The sequence below is a fragment of the Sminthopsis crassicaudata genome, chromosome 4 (genome assembly GCF_048593235.1).
Source record: "Sminthopsis crassicaudata isolate SCR6 chromosome 4, ASM4859323v1, whole genome shotgun sequence".
NCBI classification, from domain to species: domain Eukaryota; kingdom Metazoa; phylum Chordata; class Mammalia; order Dasyuromorphia; family Dasyuridae; genus Sminthopsis; species Sminthopsis crassicaudata.
The window spans coordinates 415,639,375-415,658,264 of NC_133620.1; the positions used below are offsets into that span (position 1 = coordinate 415,639,375).

At 35.4% G+C, this 18,890-nt stretch overlaps 1 protein-coding gene across 3 annotated transcripts in view; it reads left to right on the forward strand.

Moving 5' to 3' along the window:
- Positions 1-373: 373 nt before the first annotated feature.
- The window catches only part of SLC35A3 (solute carrier family 35 member A3), a 52,706-nt gene continuing 34,189 nt past the window's right edge, over positions 374-18,890 (forward strand). The window contains exons 1-3 of one of the 3 annotated variants that reach the window (XM_074262782.1): positions 423-545; positions 14,503-14,596; positions 18,365-18,569. In XM_074262782.1, coding sequence (XP_074118883.1) covers positions 14,552-14,596; positions 18,365-18,569 — 250 coding nt within the window. In that variant the 5' untranslated portion in view covers positions 423-545; positions 14,503-14,551. Of the gene's footprint in view, positions 546-14,502; positions 14,597-18,364; positions 18,570-18,890 lie in introns of all 3 variants that reach the window. The other 2 variants (XM_074262783.1, XM_074262784.1) reach the window with 2 other exon arrangements.

The window sequence follows — 18,890 nt, forward strand, 5'->3', positions numbered from 1 at the left end:
TGCGTGTAAGTCCTTCCAGGCCTTTCCGAAATGAGCCCGCCCATCATTAAGTGAATTATTAATTAATGGCCCCCCCACTTTGCTTGGCTTTCTATAAGCGCGGTCAGGTTCCGCCGCGCGGGACTTTGCCCTTTTCCCGAACACTCGGGCTGCAGTCGGGCCTCGCAGCGCCGCCGGACACAGGCCGCGAGGGCCCAGCCGAGCCCTCCCCAGGACCCTCGGAGCGGGCAGAGGTGTGCCTTCCCCACGGTGGGCTGCGGGAGCCCCTCGGGCCTTCCAGGCGCAGGCACACTGCAGAGGGCGCCCTCCGCGGCCCGGGAGCGGAACGACACTGGAACTGAGCTCGCGAGCTCGAGGGCGCCGCCGGAGCGTTTGGGGAACGGCACCGCGGGAACCCGGAAACACCACAACTCGCCGGGCTGGCGGCGGCGGGCGCTGGAGGAGCTGCGGCAGCGGCGGGGCGCTCTGCGGCGCTGCGGACACGGCGGACCCGGCCAGCCAGGGCTCCGCGGGCAGCGGAGCGGGGCCTCCCAGCGCGCACCGAGGTGAGCCGGCCGAGCGGGGAGCGGTGTTGGTCGGGGGGAGGAGGCCGCGGGGCTGCAGCGGGCGGCGGGTGACCCAGCCCCTGCCCGGCGGCCGGGCTCCTCTGGGAGCCTGGGCGAGCTGGGCGCTGTGGACTCTGCCGGCTGGAACTTAGAACGCTGAGAGTTCGAACGGTTTTTTTTTTTTTGAGGAGGGGAGATCATTCCCGTTTTATTACTTCTACTTTTTTTTCTCTCCAAATTTTTTCCAATTATATGCAAATATAGTTTTCAGCATTCATTTTTTATGAGATTTGAGTTCCAGATTTTTCCTCCGAACATCCACTCCCCTTTCTCACGACTGCCGGCAATCTGATATAGATTATATATGTGCAATCATGCATGTGTAATCGCGTTTGTGTAATAGCGTTTTCATATTAATCTTGTTGTAAAAGAAGAGAAGGAGGAAAAGGGGAAAGGAATGGAGCCATTCCAGCGTTTTTCTCGCCGCAGCCGCTCCAGGTGGGGCTGGACAGTGATTTCTTCCCGCCGGGGCCCACAGTGGGCCGTGGCGACAGTTGGCATTTGTGTGGGGCTCGCAGGCTTTCCCTCCCCCGACTCTACAACTTCATGAGGGGGCCACGTCTTCACCTAGTGCCGGGCTCTGTGCGAACCTGAGGGGATGCAAAGTAAGGCGCCCCTCCCCCTCCAAACTTAAGGCCAGCTTTGAAAAAGGTGGAAGGGAGGAATCGGTACATTCCAAGCTCTGGGACAGCTTACTTGTATATAGTGGATGGGTGAGGCAGCACGGTGAGTTCTGGAAATAGCTGAAGTTGGCTAGAACAGAGTGCGTGTGAAGCGGAATAATAGCAACTTTGTGGAGCATTTTAAAGTTTGCAAAGTAAAGTAAACCGCCTCCCCACCAAATAAACCCCGTCCCTCTTCTCCGGTAACTCACAGCCTAACTCAGAAGCTAAATGGAGGCTGTTATAATCCCCATTTTTACAGGTCAGAAAGCTGAGTTTCAGAGAGGCGAAGCCATTTGCTAAAGGTGACACAGCTAGTAATTATTCCTGGTGGGGTTTGAACCCATTGTTTCCCAACTCGGAATCTATACACTGAGGTCACGCAACTCTTAGAATGGCAAGTAGTGATTAATGTTAATATTAATCATTAATAATAATTAATGATTAATATTGTGTGTTTTCAGAATCTTAGAATATTTGAATAGGAAGTATCCTTAGAAACTTTCTCAACTTTTTAATTTGTAAATTAGAGAAATTAATTTGGCTAAATGTCACATAGTTAATAAATGGCCAAGGCAAAAGCAGAGAAGTCTTTTATCATCTCAGGGTCTCATTTTTTTTTTTTTATAATAGTTTTTATTTACCAGATATTTGCATGGGTAATTTTACAACATTGGTAATTTTTCCCCTCCTCCCCCCTCCCCCCTCCATGGCAGGTTGACCAATACACGTTACATATGTTAAAGTATAAATTAAATACAATATATGTATGCATGTCCAAACAGTTGTTTTGCTGTACAAAAAGAAATGGACTTTGCAATAGTGCACAATTAGCCTGTGAAGGAAATCAAAAATGCAGGTGGACAAAAACAGAGGGATTGGGAATTCTATGTAGTGGTTCATAGTCATCTCCCAGAGTTGTTTCACTGGGTGTAGCTGGTTCAGTTCATTACTGCTCTGTTGGAATTGATTTGGTTCCTCTCGTTGTTGGAGATGGCCACGACCATCAGAATTGATCTTCATTACAGTATCATTGTTGAAGTGTATAATGATCTCCTAGTTCTGCTCATTTCATTCAGCATCAGTTCATGTAAGTTTCTTCAGGCCTTTCTGTATTCATCCTGCTGGTCATTTCTTACAGAACAGGAATATTCCATCACAGGGTCTCATTTTTATCAGTATTTGGAATAGGTGATCATTGAGGGCCTTTATAGCTCTAATATATATGATGCTATGACTTCTCCCAATTGGCCACAGACTCTGAATGAGTAACTCTTCCTGATTCCAAGTCTATCATTTTTAGAAGTATGTGATTTGGGATAGTGGAAGGAAGGGAGGAGATTGCATGCTGCTATGTGAGTGACTCACATTGACCCTAATGAGTTAAATAATATAAATCTGTTAACTCTGCCATTTGTGAACTAATTTCCAGTATTATGTATCCACTGTGTCTCCACTCCCAATCTTTCTCTCCCTTCCTCATTCTTTATTTCCAAACTTATTCTTTATCTTCACCTAGACCTTCAGTTCCTTCATCCTTCCCTGTTTTCTTAGTCTGAAATCCTTGCTGTGGTTTCATTTTTCTTCTTCCACATTCTTGTTGCTGTAGTTTTGTATTTTTATACTCGGCATATACATTACCAAAACCTAGCCCTGTGTTACCTCTACCATTTACCTTCTCCATTCCTATTTTAATGCTTCTGCACCAAGGCAACTGTGCCCACCACAAATTTCTCTTATATGCTATAAATTGAGCTCCCAATGCTAAAGATAGGGCAGTCATTTTATTCTTCCCTGATTGACTAACCCACTCTTGTCAGCTCCTATGTCCATCTTGTGCCAATTCCTCTACACAATTTCATCACTTTTCTCTCTCCACAGAGGACCTGACTTATTTTATTGAGAGGTTTCCTAACCTCGCTCTATACCTCCAAACTCATTCTTTTGTCCTTTGCTCCAGACTCTGAGAAAAAGTACCTCCTTGGTACTCCAATTGGTAAGGACCTGTTTCTATACTTTTGTTTTTGTTTTATCCCTTTCTGTGACTTCTAGAGTTTGCCCTATCATTCCACTTTTCATCTTTAATCTCTCCTTAACCATCGGTTCCTTCCTTTCTGCCTAGATCTATCCTCTATTTAAAAACAAAAAGATACAAAATCTTTTACTTGATCTGTTATCACTTTAAGCTATTATATATCTTTTCTCCTGTAATATTTGCCTCAGTTTCCATACCACTTCAATCTCCTTGTTCTCCCCAAGTCTATTCTGGTTCTTTCCGGCTCTCTACTTATTTAGGGATATTATTTCCTATGTAGTCAGTTATCATCTTAATGAAGATGACTTCAAAATTTATATATACTTTCCTACTCCCTCCCTTTAACTCTAGATCCAGTTATTAACTGCCTCCTGGAAAGTTCCACTTTCATAATATTCTATTAACATTTTACCCGCCATGTTCCAAACCAAACCCATTACTCTTCCCTTGAAGCTATTTCTCCTCCAAATCTAGGTTTGTGAACTCAGAATTACTCTTGATTCTTCCCCCTACTTAACTGCTAATACTTACCGAGTCTATTTTTTGCATCTGTGCTCATCTCTCCCTATTATACCATCAATATCTTAGTTTAGAATCTCATCACCTTTTATCTGACTTACTGCACTAGGGATCTTTTTGGTCTCCGTATTTCAGTCTCTTTTCTCTTTAATCCATATTTAAAATAATTGCCATATTATTATTCTTAAGTCATGAGTTTGGCTATATTATTTTTCTCGTTCCCTGTTTCTTCTAGGATGAAACAAAAACACCTTGGTACTTAAAGCCCTCCAGAATTAGGCGCCCACCTTTCTTGGCATTTCATTTGTACTCAAATTAGATAATGTATGAAAAATACTTTGCTAACTTTAAAACACTCTATAAAGTTGCTATTAATTACATTCTAGCCAAACTATTGGTTGTTTTATGGACTTGGCATGTTGTCTGCAACATCCATATATGTGTATATAACCTGTGCCCTGTACCCGGCATATCCTGCCTTTTTCAAAACTTGTCTCAAGTGTCACCTTCTACTCTGCCTGATTGTCAGTGTTCTAATACTTTTTCCTGAAATGATTTTTTAATTTACTTTTCTATGTCCACATTAAGTCCCTAGAAGTACCTTTAGATAATAACTGCGTTTTGTCTTTGTATTGCTCTACCCAATATAGTGGCTTGAAACATAATAACTACCCCCCCCCAAAAAAAAAAAGTTTGTTGGATTGAATTGAAATTGAATTGCCTTAAACATATGTTTTCTCTTGGTTTAGAAAAATTATTGTATTTGCAAATGGATTTAGAACAAAGCTGTTTTATCATGTTTGGTTTTAAAGCTGTTTTATCATGCTTGGTTTTGATTTATTATTTGAAATATGAAATTTTCTACAGTATAAATATAGTATGTTCCTTTATAATAGAAGTGCCTGAGTGGGATTCATGGCCCCACTATTAGTGGGTGTAAAGTATATTTTTCTGTTATTTACTTTATATTCAATTTTTTAAATCTTCCACTGGGAAGAGAAAGTTAACCTTGATTAATCAATATGAGTATTAGGTAATATCCAGGGTCAGATACTTAAGTAGCTGTGTGACTCTGGACAAGTCAGTTAGCCACTGTTTGCCTCAATTTACTTTTCTGAAAAAATGGTGATAATAACACTTACCTTTGAGGTATACATACCTGTGAGCATCAAATTCCATAATAATTGTAAAGTGCCTACCCCAGTGCATATATTAAATGCTAAGAAAATGTTATGTAACTAGCTAGATGGGTAGAATAAAGCAGCTAGGTGAGGGAAAAGATGTTTGTTGATTCCATGGTGCCTATGTTATTACATTCTTTTACTAACCGAAAAGTAGAGCAGTTTACCTGGTTATACAAATTTGAGCAAGAAAAAAACAAGTTAATTTGTAGGTATCTTTTTTCTGTCCTTAGGAAGGGAACTTGAAGGTGGAGGTACCACAAATTTAAGTCTACATTGAGATTTTTATTCCTTTTTCTCATGATCCTTATAGCTTGACTTGTTAACACCTCATAATGGTTTGTGGCCACTACCCCTCCTCTTGGCTTTGGTTCATGATGAACCAGGCATTTCCTGCTTTTCTGGAGAAGATAAAGACTTTTTATTTCCATGCTCCCTGAAAACATCACGCAGTTCTATTTTTCAGAATTTACCAAATATAAAGAAGGCTTACATGAGTTAAAATAAGGGGAAAAATTTCAGATTTTTAACAGTAATCCTTATCAAGGAACTAGTGATTTGTTTTTCTTAATTTCCTATTTTTGATCTGAATAAATCTCTTCTTTTTCTTATCTTTGGGATTTGCTAGTTTTGCCCTGCTTGAACTGGATGCTAGATTCAGTTTGATAAGCTGCTAGAATATGTGTCTTGACTTCATTCAGAATGAGTTTTCTCAATTTAGCTCCTGGTGTTGTTGGAGCCCCAGGCTTAGAGTAAGGAAATCTTCTCTTTGATGAATTTTTTCCCCTCCCTCTAGCCCCCAGTGAATCTAACCTTGAAGCACAGGGAGAGCTAGTCATTTGTAGTCACTTACTTCACTTCTTAGACCTACTAGTTCTGGACCTGTTGAAATCCTGTCCTTCATTCTAGATCCCAGAATGAGAAGTTTGCTATTATTTCACTCTGTAAGGATTTAGTAAGGCTGGCCCCTGACAGTTCTATCTTGTTCTTACTTTTCTTTTTTGGTCTTAGTTGGTTTTTTGGCTTTAATTGGTTTCATCATGCCAAATTCACTATTCAAGACACAGTGTATAATTCTATCTTCTGCATTTTGGCTTTTTCACTTATATTTCTAGATATTCCTCTGGTCCAGAATTACTAGGACTGTGTTTCATTACAACAGAAGTCTAGCTAGACTAATTTGTTCTTCCTGTTCACTCTTGTGTTTTTTGGTGGCTCCTTCCATTGCTTCCAGCTTGTGGGAAGAATTAAGATACACAGATGAACTCTTAAGTTAGTCATCATTTTTCTTCTATGGCTCAGCTTTATTCTCCACTGACTTCTCTATTCAAATGATTTTTGTTCCCTGATCAATGTTTTACAAGAATCTCTCTTTAGTATAGATTAACCAGAGGGAAAAAAATCTTAATTGCGTAATAAATAATAACAGGTAATTTCTCCCTCTCCCACCATATTTAATGTAGATGAGCTGACCATTGTGAGGCCTGAAACCCTCAGTGAGAAAATCCAGACAAAGCCGCATACTTAGACTTTCCATCTTTAAAGCTAGGGAATTGAGGGGAAGTTGTTTTGCAGCCCTGCCAAACCAAATTCATAGCTAGAAAGAGATCCAGTATTTAGTCGACAGGATTTGACTGTTTCCAAAGAAAAATCTAGAAGAAGGGATTCAGTCAGGACTGAAGGGGAAAATGGAGAAACTGGGTTAGGCCCAATTCTCTTTACATTTACAGATAGAACCTTAGTTTCTTTGTAAATTTTCCTCTTAGTCAATGTGGTGTGCTAGAGGCAGCCCATACTAACTCTTGAGATTGGTAATTTCTCAGTATGAACTTTGGAAATTGGCTACAAATCAGGGCTTGCTTTTATTATTTCATTGATAGTCAAGTCTTAAAGTTATGGAAAAAATGTTAATAATGCAGATTAAACTTAAAGCTGTTATGCTTACATTTTTTCTTTCCAGAGAACTGATTGTTAAACAACAATCCTTGGGTATAGTCCACCCCTCATATTCATATTATATAATAGAGTCCTCTAAAAAAGAAAAGAATCTGCTGTTTTTAAGGACAATGTAGGAGAAAAAGGGAAAACTGATGATTCCTCTTTGTCCCTCTTCTTCATAACTATTAAAGAAACCCAGTCACTGTAGACTTGCTTGGAAGAAAAGTTTGGGTCATTGGAGTTCTATACCAGTGTCATTGCAGAGGAAATATAGCTAGTATGGCAGGAACAAGCTGAGCCTTGGAGTTACAGGATCTAGGTCTCATCTGCAAAATAAGCATAGTGATAACCTGTCTTCCAAGGTAGAGATGATAATACCAATGCCTGTAAATCATAAACAATTATGTAAATGTGAACTTTGTTATTTGTCTATTATTGGATAACCATGTCATCGGACAATTTTGTTTTATATCCGCATGTGTGTATACTTTGGGGGGGCATAACCTAGAATATGCTACATCTAAAATCATAAGAAGCTGAATGTGTTCAGCTGTTAACTTTTTAAACAAACCATATCAATAGCTAATTCTCACTTGAAGATCTTAACTTTTAAGCACTTTCCTAATACTTTTGATCTTCTTGGAGCAAAATATCTATTCAGGATTCAGAATGTCAATTCAATAAAGTATACACTGTGTGCCATTCACTGTGCTAAGCATTAGGGATATAAATAAGACAGTCTTTGAAAACATCTGATATGAAATTATTTAGAAAATTGTGTTAAATTCAATGAATCAAAGTTTTGGAATTGAGACTGGAGTGTCAGCATGTGTATAGTCTCACAATACTCAGGAATCACCAGGCAGAGATGACTTGCATTACTGTTTTTCATATCTTCCCAATATTTGATAGTAATCATGTTTTGACTTTAAAAAGCCTTCTGTTGGGTTATATAAGATAGTAAAAAGACAGTGAGTAATATCAACAAATGACTTTACCCCTACTCTTTAATTATGCTAAATATTGAAAGGAATATCAAAACAATTTGAAAGGCCATAAAAACTCAAAAAGATTTGCTTTTTTATTCTTAGAATAAAGCAGTTATTGCATTCAAATACATTTAAAGTGCTTCTTTTTTGAACATGTATAGGAAAAACTGAAAGTGTTCATTCCTGTAAAGAAAATTTCTTTTCTTTTCTTTCTTTCTTTTTTTTTGAGGCTGGGGTTAAGTTTAAATGACTTGCCCAGGGTCACACAGCTAGGAAGTGTTAAGTGTCTGAGACTAGATTTGAACTCGGGTCCTCCTGAATTCAAGGCTGGTGCTCTATCCACAGCGCCACCTAGCTGCCCCAAGAAAATTTCTTGAAGGTAAAGTTTGTTTCATTGTTTATATTTGTGGCCCTAGTGTCTAGGACATAGCAAAGCTTTAAAAATGTTTATTGATTGAATGCTTGAAGGGCTTATTGTATTAGGTATTACATACCCTATCCTGGTTTGATTATCACACACAGGAAGCATTTCTTTTTTCTTTTTTTTTTCTTTCTCAACACTTATTGTTCCAAATAGTTTTTGACATTAATTTTTGTAAAATTTTGTGCTCCAAATTTTTCCTTTCTCCTTCACTTATCTTCTCTTCCTTAAGACAGCAAACAATCTAATATAGGTAAATATGTAGATGTAGACTTTTAAAGCATATTTCCACATTTGTCATATTGTGCAAGCAAAATCAGATCAAAAGGGGAAAAACCATGAGAAAGAAAATGCAAACAAATAAAGGTGAGAATACTGTGCTTTAATCTACATTCAGTTCTCTCTCTGGATGTGGATGATACTTTCCATTCTAAGTCTGTCCTCACTGAATTGCTGAGAAGAGCCAAGTTCATCACAGTTGATCATTATATAATTTTGCTATTACTCTTTACAGTGTTCTTCTGGATCTGCTCATTTCACTCAGCATCAATGTTCATTTAAGTCTTTCCAGGCTTTTCTGAAATCAACCTGGTCATCTTATAGAAAAATAATATTCCATTACATTCATATGCCATAACTTAGTCAGCCATTCCCCAACTGAGGGAATCCACTTAATTTTCAGGAACTTGCCAGTATAAAAAAAGAGCTGCTACAAACATTTTTTGTGCATGTGGCTCCTTTTCCTTCTTTTATGGTCTCTTTGGGATACAGATTCAGTAGGGACATTACTGGATTTAAGGATATGCATGCTTTTATACTCTTTTGGGCATAGTCCAGGAAGCATTTCTTACAGCTTTCTTTGTATATTATTCTGTACAACCAAGTAGCTTGCTATCAGATTTATTCTCCACTCTCTGAGATTTTATAGTGAAAGATAGCATAGATAGGAATATGAGGTCAGATGAATAATAAATATTGATAATATCATTTATATAATGCCTCAAAGTTTGCAAAACATTTTGTACATATTTACACTGATTCTCATGACAGTATTTTGAAGTTGGTAGTTAGTTACATTTTACAGATAAGGAAACTTTTCCTTATCTGTGATTTCCTAAGGTCACACAGCTAATAAGTATCTGAGGCAGGATTTAAACATAGGTATTCAGGATTTTTAAATCTAGCACTACATGCTATGTATGTTACTTTAGTTACCTAGATGTTACATATTAAAAGTAATATTGAAAATTTATCAATAAACATTTATGAAATGCCACCTATGTAGGCACTGTTAAAAGAGATTTTTCTATACATGTCAGTCTGTCTGTCTATATCTACCTATCTATTTGTCTGTCTATCTGTCTTTCTACAGTATATGCTTGTGAGACACTGAATTTGGGAGTATCTACATAGAATATCTACAATTTTATGTTTAGAGCAATTATTTTTTAAAGAATTAAGCTTTTGAATTTCAACACTGAAACTCCATCTAGGTAATATCCAGTTATACAAATGACAAAGAACAACAATGTTAAACTTAAAAAACCTGTTTTTTATAATCTGGCAGACTTGCTATACTCTAATAAATGAAGCTTGTTCTGTTTGATACAAATCCATGTGTGTGTTAAAAATTTTTTTTTCCTTGTTGTAGTTATGCATAACTTAATACATAACTACAACAAAGAAAAAAATATATGAGAAATGGATTGGGTAGAACCTTTGTAAAGATTTGTGGGGAAAGGTGGACAAAAATTGCATAGAATAAGAAGACATTGTTAGATTATTATTTGTATGCCAAAATTGAGGTGTCAAATTGATATTGATCAGATTTGTTTTTCTGAGTTCCAGTCTAGTATGTTACTGGAACTGAACTTTTATTTTTGCCTTACCTTGTGTCTTTTAATACTCAGATATTACAAATGTAGTTTCAAAGTACTTTAGCACCTCTTTATAGCTCTTATAAGAAGGCTTTTCTAATTATCACAGTTGTTAGTGTCCTCTCCAAATTATTTTGTAAATATTTCATATATTCTGTGTGTTTCTGTGTTTATATTTTTCCTCAGTAGGATATTAGACACATTGAGAGTAGGGACAGTTTCATATTTTGTCTTTGTATTTTTTATGCCTTGAATAACTTGTGTCATTCAATGGGCACTTTATAGACATTTGTTGAGTAAATGAATTTGAACATTGGTGACCAAAAACTGTATTAACTCATACTGTTTAGGATAATTCTATTAGACTTTTCTATATGTTGTTATGTTTTATAGGCATTTAGATTTTAAAAATAATAATAATGAATTACAAAATTCAGAGTTGGATGGGACTACCTAGTTTTTCCAATCTGATTTCTTTCTGAACAAGAATTTGGTCTGTAATATCTCCAATATATCACATATCTACAGTATAGATGAAAACATCTTTACTTATTAAGAAGATATTTTCATCTTTCTCTTTCTCTCTCTCTCTCTCTACCTCTCTCTCCCCCTCCCTCCCTCTCTCTCTCTGCATTAGATTTAAGAATCACAGATTTTTGTAAAACCAAGAGAAAGATATTTATTGAATTTAATCAAATTCAATACAGTTCCTTTAGTAAGGAAACTGAATCCTAGAGAGGTTTTGATATGCCCAAGATCACATAGCTAATAAAGAGTAGCAACACCCTTTTCAATTCATTTTAACTATCATTTATTTGGGAGGAAGATAAAAAAATGAATAATATACTTTATACCCTAATAAGATAATCTAGTATTTTATTTCATTTTTTTCTTAATCTTTCAAGTGAAAGTCTGATGTTTATTTTTGAAGCAAATAAATCATAAGGATAGACTAGATCTGTGGTTTGATTGATACATGTTGAATTGCATGAGGACTCTACCACTGCAGCTTGGAATTTTCTCAGCCACATAGAGTTTTCAGGAGTTTGCCAGAATGGCTGTAACTTGCCTGACTCCAGGGTTACACATCCAGTATATGTTAGAGGCAGGACTTGAAGCTGGATCTTCCTGAGTTTGGGACCTTCCATTCTCTGTTCCAGGTTCCATATTGTTTCTCAAAATAAACCATTGTAGAGAATATCACCTGCTTTTAACATAGGGAAAGTTATTTAAACTCCTTGCGAACCGAGCATATCTTTAGTTATTTGGATAAACTGAGACAAATAATGTGAAAATCCTATGGGATTTTCAAACTGAAGCCTTCTATGGTACATAGGTGATGTATCATTCTGTTCAGTAATTTTATTCTGAAATGATTAACCTCCCCTTTTTTCTTAATGAGATAAGATATATATAAAAGTGATAAAAGTATTTAATAGAATTCAAACCTACATTTTTAGGGTGTGGTTCTCCATTTACTTAGCAATACAATAACTACCACTCTCAGGTAAGTCTGTTGCTTTGAGCTTATCTTTCTCTAAAATGTGAAAAGATATTGTGCTCTATAATCAACAGGTCAATAAATGCATGCCACTTTACAGAGTTTAGAAATGATAAGATTTCATAAAATACTTCATTCTTTTATTTATATTTATTTAAAATCATTTAATTGTAACTTCCTTGTTGCATTACTTCATGTAAATAAATCACACATGTATTTTTATTCTCTTGATATTATAGAGTAACTAATTTATCAGCTTCTAGTAAATAAGTTGACCAACATTTTCAAAACAGACTTGTAGAGAGCCAGAACTCTGGAGAAGTATACTTGAAAAAAGGATTCTTACAACAAGGTGTTAACTCAGTGGAATTGATAAGACAGTGATGATCTAGTTTAGCATGGTGATTAATAGTTCTCTTGTTATGATTGAATTAATCTTACAATAAATAATGGTTCCCTAGTGATATAATGATTGACTTATACTCAGTATGATGAATGGATTTAATTGTAATAGAATATTTAAGAGGTCAGAGTCAGACCTAGAGACAGACTTGGAGAAGAAAGAGGATTGGAGGCTGGAGCTCAAGCTCCTGGACTGAGACAGACTTCAAGACAGAGACCATCGTGGTGGCTCTCCTGCTTCCTCCACAGAAACCAAGACACATTCCGGGGGACCTCCAGAAAGCTAGCCAAGCCCCAGGTGAAGGAGATAATAAAGAATTTGGATTTTATCCCTGGCTATTCTCATGGTGATTATTCTGCTGAAACGAAGGCTGGTCTGAAGACCTCCAGAAAGCTAACCAGAACACTACACAGACTGGTTTCTTCAGAGTTGTAAAATTTTTCATTGTTTAAATGGTACTTAGAAATGAAGACAGTGAAAGTCTGTGAAAGAAAGCTTTATGCTTTCTACAGACATTTATCTCTAGAATAAATTGATAGCTTTACAACTTCAGAGAAGTGAGTTGCATTTGCTGTGGCCAGGTGTGATTCTTTCCACATTGCTAATATGGTGACCTCCTATAGATCTTGTATAGACCTGTGTGGATGGGGGAAATCTTACTAAGCTGATTTGTCATGTTAATTAATTATGGTGTCTTCTTTCTTGGAAGTGCCCTGTGTTTGACTGGTAAAAGAAACATATTGGTGTGAAATTTTATACTATGATCTTAGATCCTGATCTTCACCAGTGGTTGACCTCAAAACTGATTTTTGCATTTAGGGGTACTGCAGTTGTTACCTCCCATTTTAATGATACTTTAATAGGAAGCTCTTACAATAACTTGGTAAGCTAGATTGTATGATATTATTAGCTCTATGGTATTATTAGGCCAATTAGATGGTGCATTGGTTAGAGTGTCAGTCCTGAAGTCAGGAAGATTTTGTATTCTTGAGTTCAAATCTAGTCTCAGACAAGTACAGAATTATGTGAACCTGGACAAGTCATTTAACCGTGTTTGCCTTAGTGTCTCATGTAAAATAAACTGAAGAAAGAGGTAGTTAATTATACCCTTATCTCTGCTAAGAAAACTATAAATGGAGTCACTTGAGAGTTGAACACAATTGAAAAAAAATGACAACAAATGGTATGACTATTTCTATTTATAGATAAAGAAAATTTATTTATAGATATAGAAAAAAAGATCAAAATCTTAAATGATTTAGTCACATAGCTACCAACAATTAGAGCTAGGATTTCACATGAGGCATTTTCACGTTAAGTCCATGCTCTTTATACTATATCACAGCTGCCTTTAGAGTACTAGGTTTTGATACTATTACTATTTGGTACTATTTGGTATTAGGTAACTAGCTACTAGTAATAGCTAGTTAAGTGATAGTATGTTAACAAGTCTAGTTTGATATGGTCTTGTGAAGAAGATGGAGAAAAGTACTTCTTAAAAATAATGATGTTTTAGAAATAATTTTCTTTTGTAAAACACTACCTTTCATAATTTTGGACTCTCTCAAGATTGGAATTTTAAAATGTCTTACCTATTTCCTACCGAGAGAAAATACTTTAAATTTTTTTTTGCCTTTACCTGATTGTAAAAAAAAAAAAGAAAAGAAAAGCTGATGCCTTTGAAATAATTTTTTTGTTGTTTTTTTTATTTATTTCTTTTTGTGAGGCAATTGGGGTTAAATGACTTGCCCAGGGTCACCCAACTAGTAAGTGTTAAGTGTGTGATGCAAGATTTGAACCCTGGGCCTCCTGACTTCGTGGCTGACACTATTCACTGCACCATCTAGCTGCCTCAGCCTTTGAAATATCAAGTTACTGATTGACAGCACAGGTTAGATATGTGGATCCTGGTAATGTTTTCTTAGGTAAATAAGACACCTGATACTTTGGAGAAGGAAAAGGAAGGAGAAGGGAAAGCTCTTTGATGTAGGATTCATTTGGCAATTCAGTTGGGTGGACTATTTTAGTGTAGCTGTTAAAAAGAGTTGTTAATAAAGCAGGGTTTATTTTCCTGAAACGAGGACTGGAGGAATTTACTAGAGATCAGAAGTCCTTGCTATTCTCATGGTAACTAAATGGGTTATACTAACCACTATTAACAACTACTTTTTTTTATTGAAAAATTGATCAGATTTTTATTTTATTTCCTGTATGTTTTGCAAAGGATTACTTTTCAGATTATTCTCTTTTTATTGCTAACTTTTGGAGATACTTTACTGTTGAGACATTTATTATCAGATATACAGCATGTCTCTCTCTGTTAGAAGTCAAGCCATTTGCTTGTGATTAATTTTATATCTTAATAATTTAGCAGCAAAAACATTACAGTTCTTTAAATTCATAACATTGTGGAGTGAATCATGGAAGATAACGGACTGAAAATTACAACTGGAAACAACATTTCTGTATGTATTAACTTTTTTCTACTAATTTCATCGGGAAACATTTTGGGATTTATATTTTGAGCTATTTCCTACTTCTGGCTAAAATATTACGTTTAATTTTGAAGATGATGTTTTTGTTGTATTTAGAATTTTTAGAATGCAAATGTCAGAAATAGTTTGTAGTAAATGCAAACTTGATCCTGCTTAAAAATTAGTTACTAGAGAAGCTGTATTAGCAATTGAATTTATTTTGACTTTCTAGTGTTATATACTTGTATTGCAGTCTAAAGCTATCTTTTTTTTTTTTTTTTCTTTCCTTTGTAGATCTATGGTTTTATCAATATGGAGTTCTTTGTGAAATAGGTCATTATCCTGTATGTTTTACAGCTTTAGAGAGTTGCCTAGAAATTACAGTAATTTGCCCAGGGTTGTACAGTCTGTATGTATCAGAGATACTTGACCTAAGTTGTCATATCTCTGAGGTTTGCTGCCTTACCATCATGCCACATCACCTCTTACTGTCACTAATAGATTTTTAAAGTGCTAATCTAAACTATTCAAAAGAGATACTAGTTTCATGTTACCTTCCAAAATGACATTTTAAAAATATCCCTCTTATCATAATTGTAGAATTGAAAGAGTTCAGTGAGGTTCAGTTTTAGATTTTTCAATCTTCCCTGACGGTTGGATTTAAAAAATAAAAATCTAAGTTGTTTATAATACAATATTTAAAGGAATTTGTTTTTAAGAGTAGGTAGAAAAACTTTTGAGTACATATATTATATTACTGTATGTGACTATCTAGGTGCCAAAGGTTGAAAAATTCCTGCTTTGAGGGAAGTAAGATACTGAGACTTTCTTCACCGAAGAAGACAAAAGTGACTTTCAGAACTTGAATCTTTCTCAAAATGGGCAGGAAGGTGCCCTGTGTACTTTTTACCTATAGTAGGTAATAAGTCTCAGTTTCCCCCAGTTTGATTAGAAGGGATCCTCTAATAGTCTCCTTTTTCTAAATGAGATTCAGTAGCTGTAGTGGCTGAGCCTAGTTACATAGAGGGTCTTTTTTTCAACAGATATATATTTTCAAGATTCCTGGGTGGACAGAAACTTTTTAATGAAATGAATAGTTTGGAGAGCAGATAGAAGTTTAGCAAGACAAAAAGACCAAGAATGGCAATAAGAGTAGAAATTAAGCCAAAAATAAAGTAAGGTATCGAAGGTAGATTATATTTGGTGTCATAAAATTGGAAGGAAATTGTAGATATTGCACTATAGAAACAATAAGAATAGAAAAATAAATAAGTGTTTTGTTTTTTTAATTGTTTCTGTTTGCATAGTTTTTGTTGTCCTCATTCAGTGCTGCCAAAGTGGACATTTTTATTTGATTTTGCAAATTGAGTGAAAGCTGACATGTTCCTTTGCATAATCTTATAGAGACTACTGTTGCTTCATTTTTAAAAAGAAATCAACATGATTCCTCCATTGATTCAGGTTGAAACCTCTTCAGATTTCTTTTATCTATGAATCTCTTGTCCATGTTTTCCAGTAATCCTCTACAAATAATCTACCAAAAGAGCTGGAGGTTTTCTTTAAATGTCTAAGGGTAACAGTGTACTATGCAGGCTATTCTTTTGTATTTCATTGATGCTGCAGCGACTAGCCCACCTTTTTTTTTTGACATTTTCAAATGAAAGTTGTTGATAACACAGGCAGGTGGTTTTAGGATTAGTGCTATATTCTCCCTAAGAGCTGCACCACACCAGGCATCTTTTCTTTGCTATTTGGTTTATTTGTAATTTTAATTTTTCAAGATTATGAAGTATTATTTATAGCCATATGGCATCATCAAGAGAATATTGATGCTAAAAATAAAAATATGGGTGCTTTTGTAGAAGTGAGCATTAAAAATACTGTGCCCTTTCTACAACTCAGTCTCTCCCGATTATTTAATTCTGGGTTCATTTTATAAAATGAATTCACATATGAGGAATTCCCGTCAGCTAAAAGTTGGATTAGAGATGATTTTTCAGGTATATTTCACCTCTGAGGAAATGAGTGGAGAATATGACAAATTGCTTGTCAAATGACATGCCATTGTTTAGATAATAGTGCATTTCTATACACTAGTTTGTGTCTCTCCTCCCCCCCTCCCCCCAGTTTGGATGGTTAGACATTTTTATTTGAAAATTTTATTTGCAATCCTTAAATTTCTGGATGATCTCTTTCCTTTCCCCCTCTGAGGTACTAGTAGTATAGCAAATAAAATTATTCTTCACATTTCAGCTGGCATAAATTTTTACTTAGCATTGGCAAATGGCTATTTGGTAATTATTTTAGTGTATTAAGTAGCCTATAAGATCCCTGAAAAACAGGGATTATGTATTTTATGTAGTTTTTTTAATACTCTAAAAACTTGATAAGGACTATGTTACAAAACTTAAAGTACAGATCAAAAATGACTTTCCCTGATTTAATTGAGAATTGATCAGAAGTGGAAGGAAAAGGAAAAATAAATGAAAATTTGAAAAAAAAAATGCTTTGTAGTCTAGGACCTGGCCTTTTTTATTTAAAAAAAAAAAAAAAAAAAAAAAGGAATTATCATGATTATAGGTCATTGTGTCCTCCAGTGTACTTTGGAAACACAAAATTCTTTGAACAGATTTGAAATCAGTATTTGACATTTTCCAGGAGATTTAAATGCCTGTGCCAAAAGTATGTTTCTGGCTCTTGAGGTGTCTTTTATATTACTTTAACACAGGAAGTACAGACTCAGATTTTTTTTTTTTCTAGGCCTTTGGTAGCATGATATAGTACAGACAGCATTAGACTAGAAGTTCCAAATTCTAATTCCTTCACTTCCAGTGGCTGTTGTTTGGCTTTAGTAAATTCATTTAATATATTTTTGCATCAGTTTGTTTATGTGTAAGATGAAAATTCCTTCAGGTTAGTTCTAGGGGTAAAATTATATAATCCTGTTGTTCTTTATAAAGACTCTTGCTGGTAGAGCTTGAACATAAGCAGAAGTATTTGGTTACATAGAACAGGCCAATTTCCCAGTACACAAAAACTCAATGTTATTTTTTCCTCTATTATATGAAGTTTTAGTAAGTTCTTTTTTCCATTGATTCACACAGATTTTTCACCAGCATAAAAATATTTGCTATTTACATATTCACAGTTGAACTGTGAAAAAGCTGTGCTTTTTAATCCCAAAAGAGTATAGTAGCAAAAACAATCTAGTTTGTAAGATTAAAAAAAAAAATCAATAGAAATATAATTAGTATTTAATTTCATATAAGAGTCATTCCTATCCATTATCCTTAGCAATGTGCTTTAAATTTTTCAGAGCAAAGATGCTCCACATTAGTTGGGGCTGAGAATTATGTTGGCGATGGATGTGTTATGAAATAAACTTTTGTATAGTGTATGCTTGATGTAGCTAGTAGTAAGTAACAAAGAGGGTAAGAAACATAAAGATGAGTATATAGAACAATAAAAGAGATAATTTGAATGTTGTTTAGCTAAATCCCAAATAGATCCTAATCCAAAAAAGTAGATATTAATTCAGTGAGACAAATTCGAATGTAATAAGAGACAAAAAACATGCTGTTATTGTTCTGTATTATAGAAGACCCAGAAGCATGGAAAGCTTGGTTAAAAAAAAAAGAAAAGCCCAAACAAAAAACAGTGTCATACATAAATATATATATTTTTTATTAGTTTTTAATGTATTTCCTTCTGCACTTTGCATTTTGGCTAATTAGTTATTTTCTGCTTTTATTTTTTCAGGAACGTGAAGAAAAGGCAATGTCTGCCAACTTAAAGTACCTTTCTTTGGGAATCCTAGTCTTTCAGACTACCAGTTTGGTTCTTACTATGCGTTATTCGAGGACTTTGAAAGAAGATGGGCCTCGGTATTTGTCATCTACTGCGGTAGTCATTGCTGAACTTTTGAAGATCATTGCCTGCATTTTATTAGTCTACAAAGATAGCAGTAGGTATCTAGTTTTGAGTTTGAGTAGAAGCTGTTTATGAATTAAATTGATGTTCCTATTTTGATTTCACTGTTTTGTTTATTTATAGTTCTGTTGCAGTAGTTTTTTTGTGCTATGATATTTTATTTTCTTCTTAGTATTTTTAATTTTATGAGAATGATTTTCTCTTAACTATATAAGGTTTTTCTGTCAATTTAATTAAATTCAATTTATACTACATTTTATGTGTGAAAGCATTGAGTTAAACAAAAAGTTTAGATAAGACTTGGCCCTGCTTTCTCATGGTTTATAGTCCAGTGGGAGGATATAAGATGTACAGA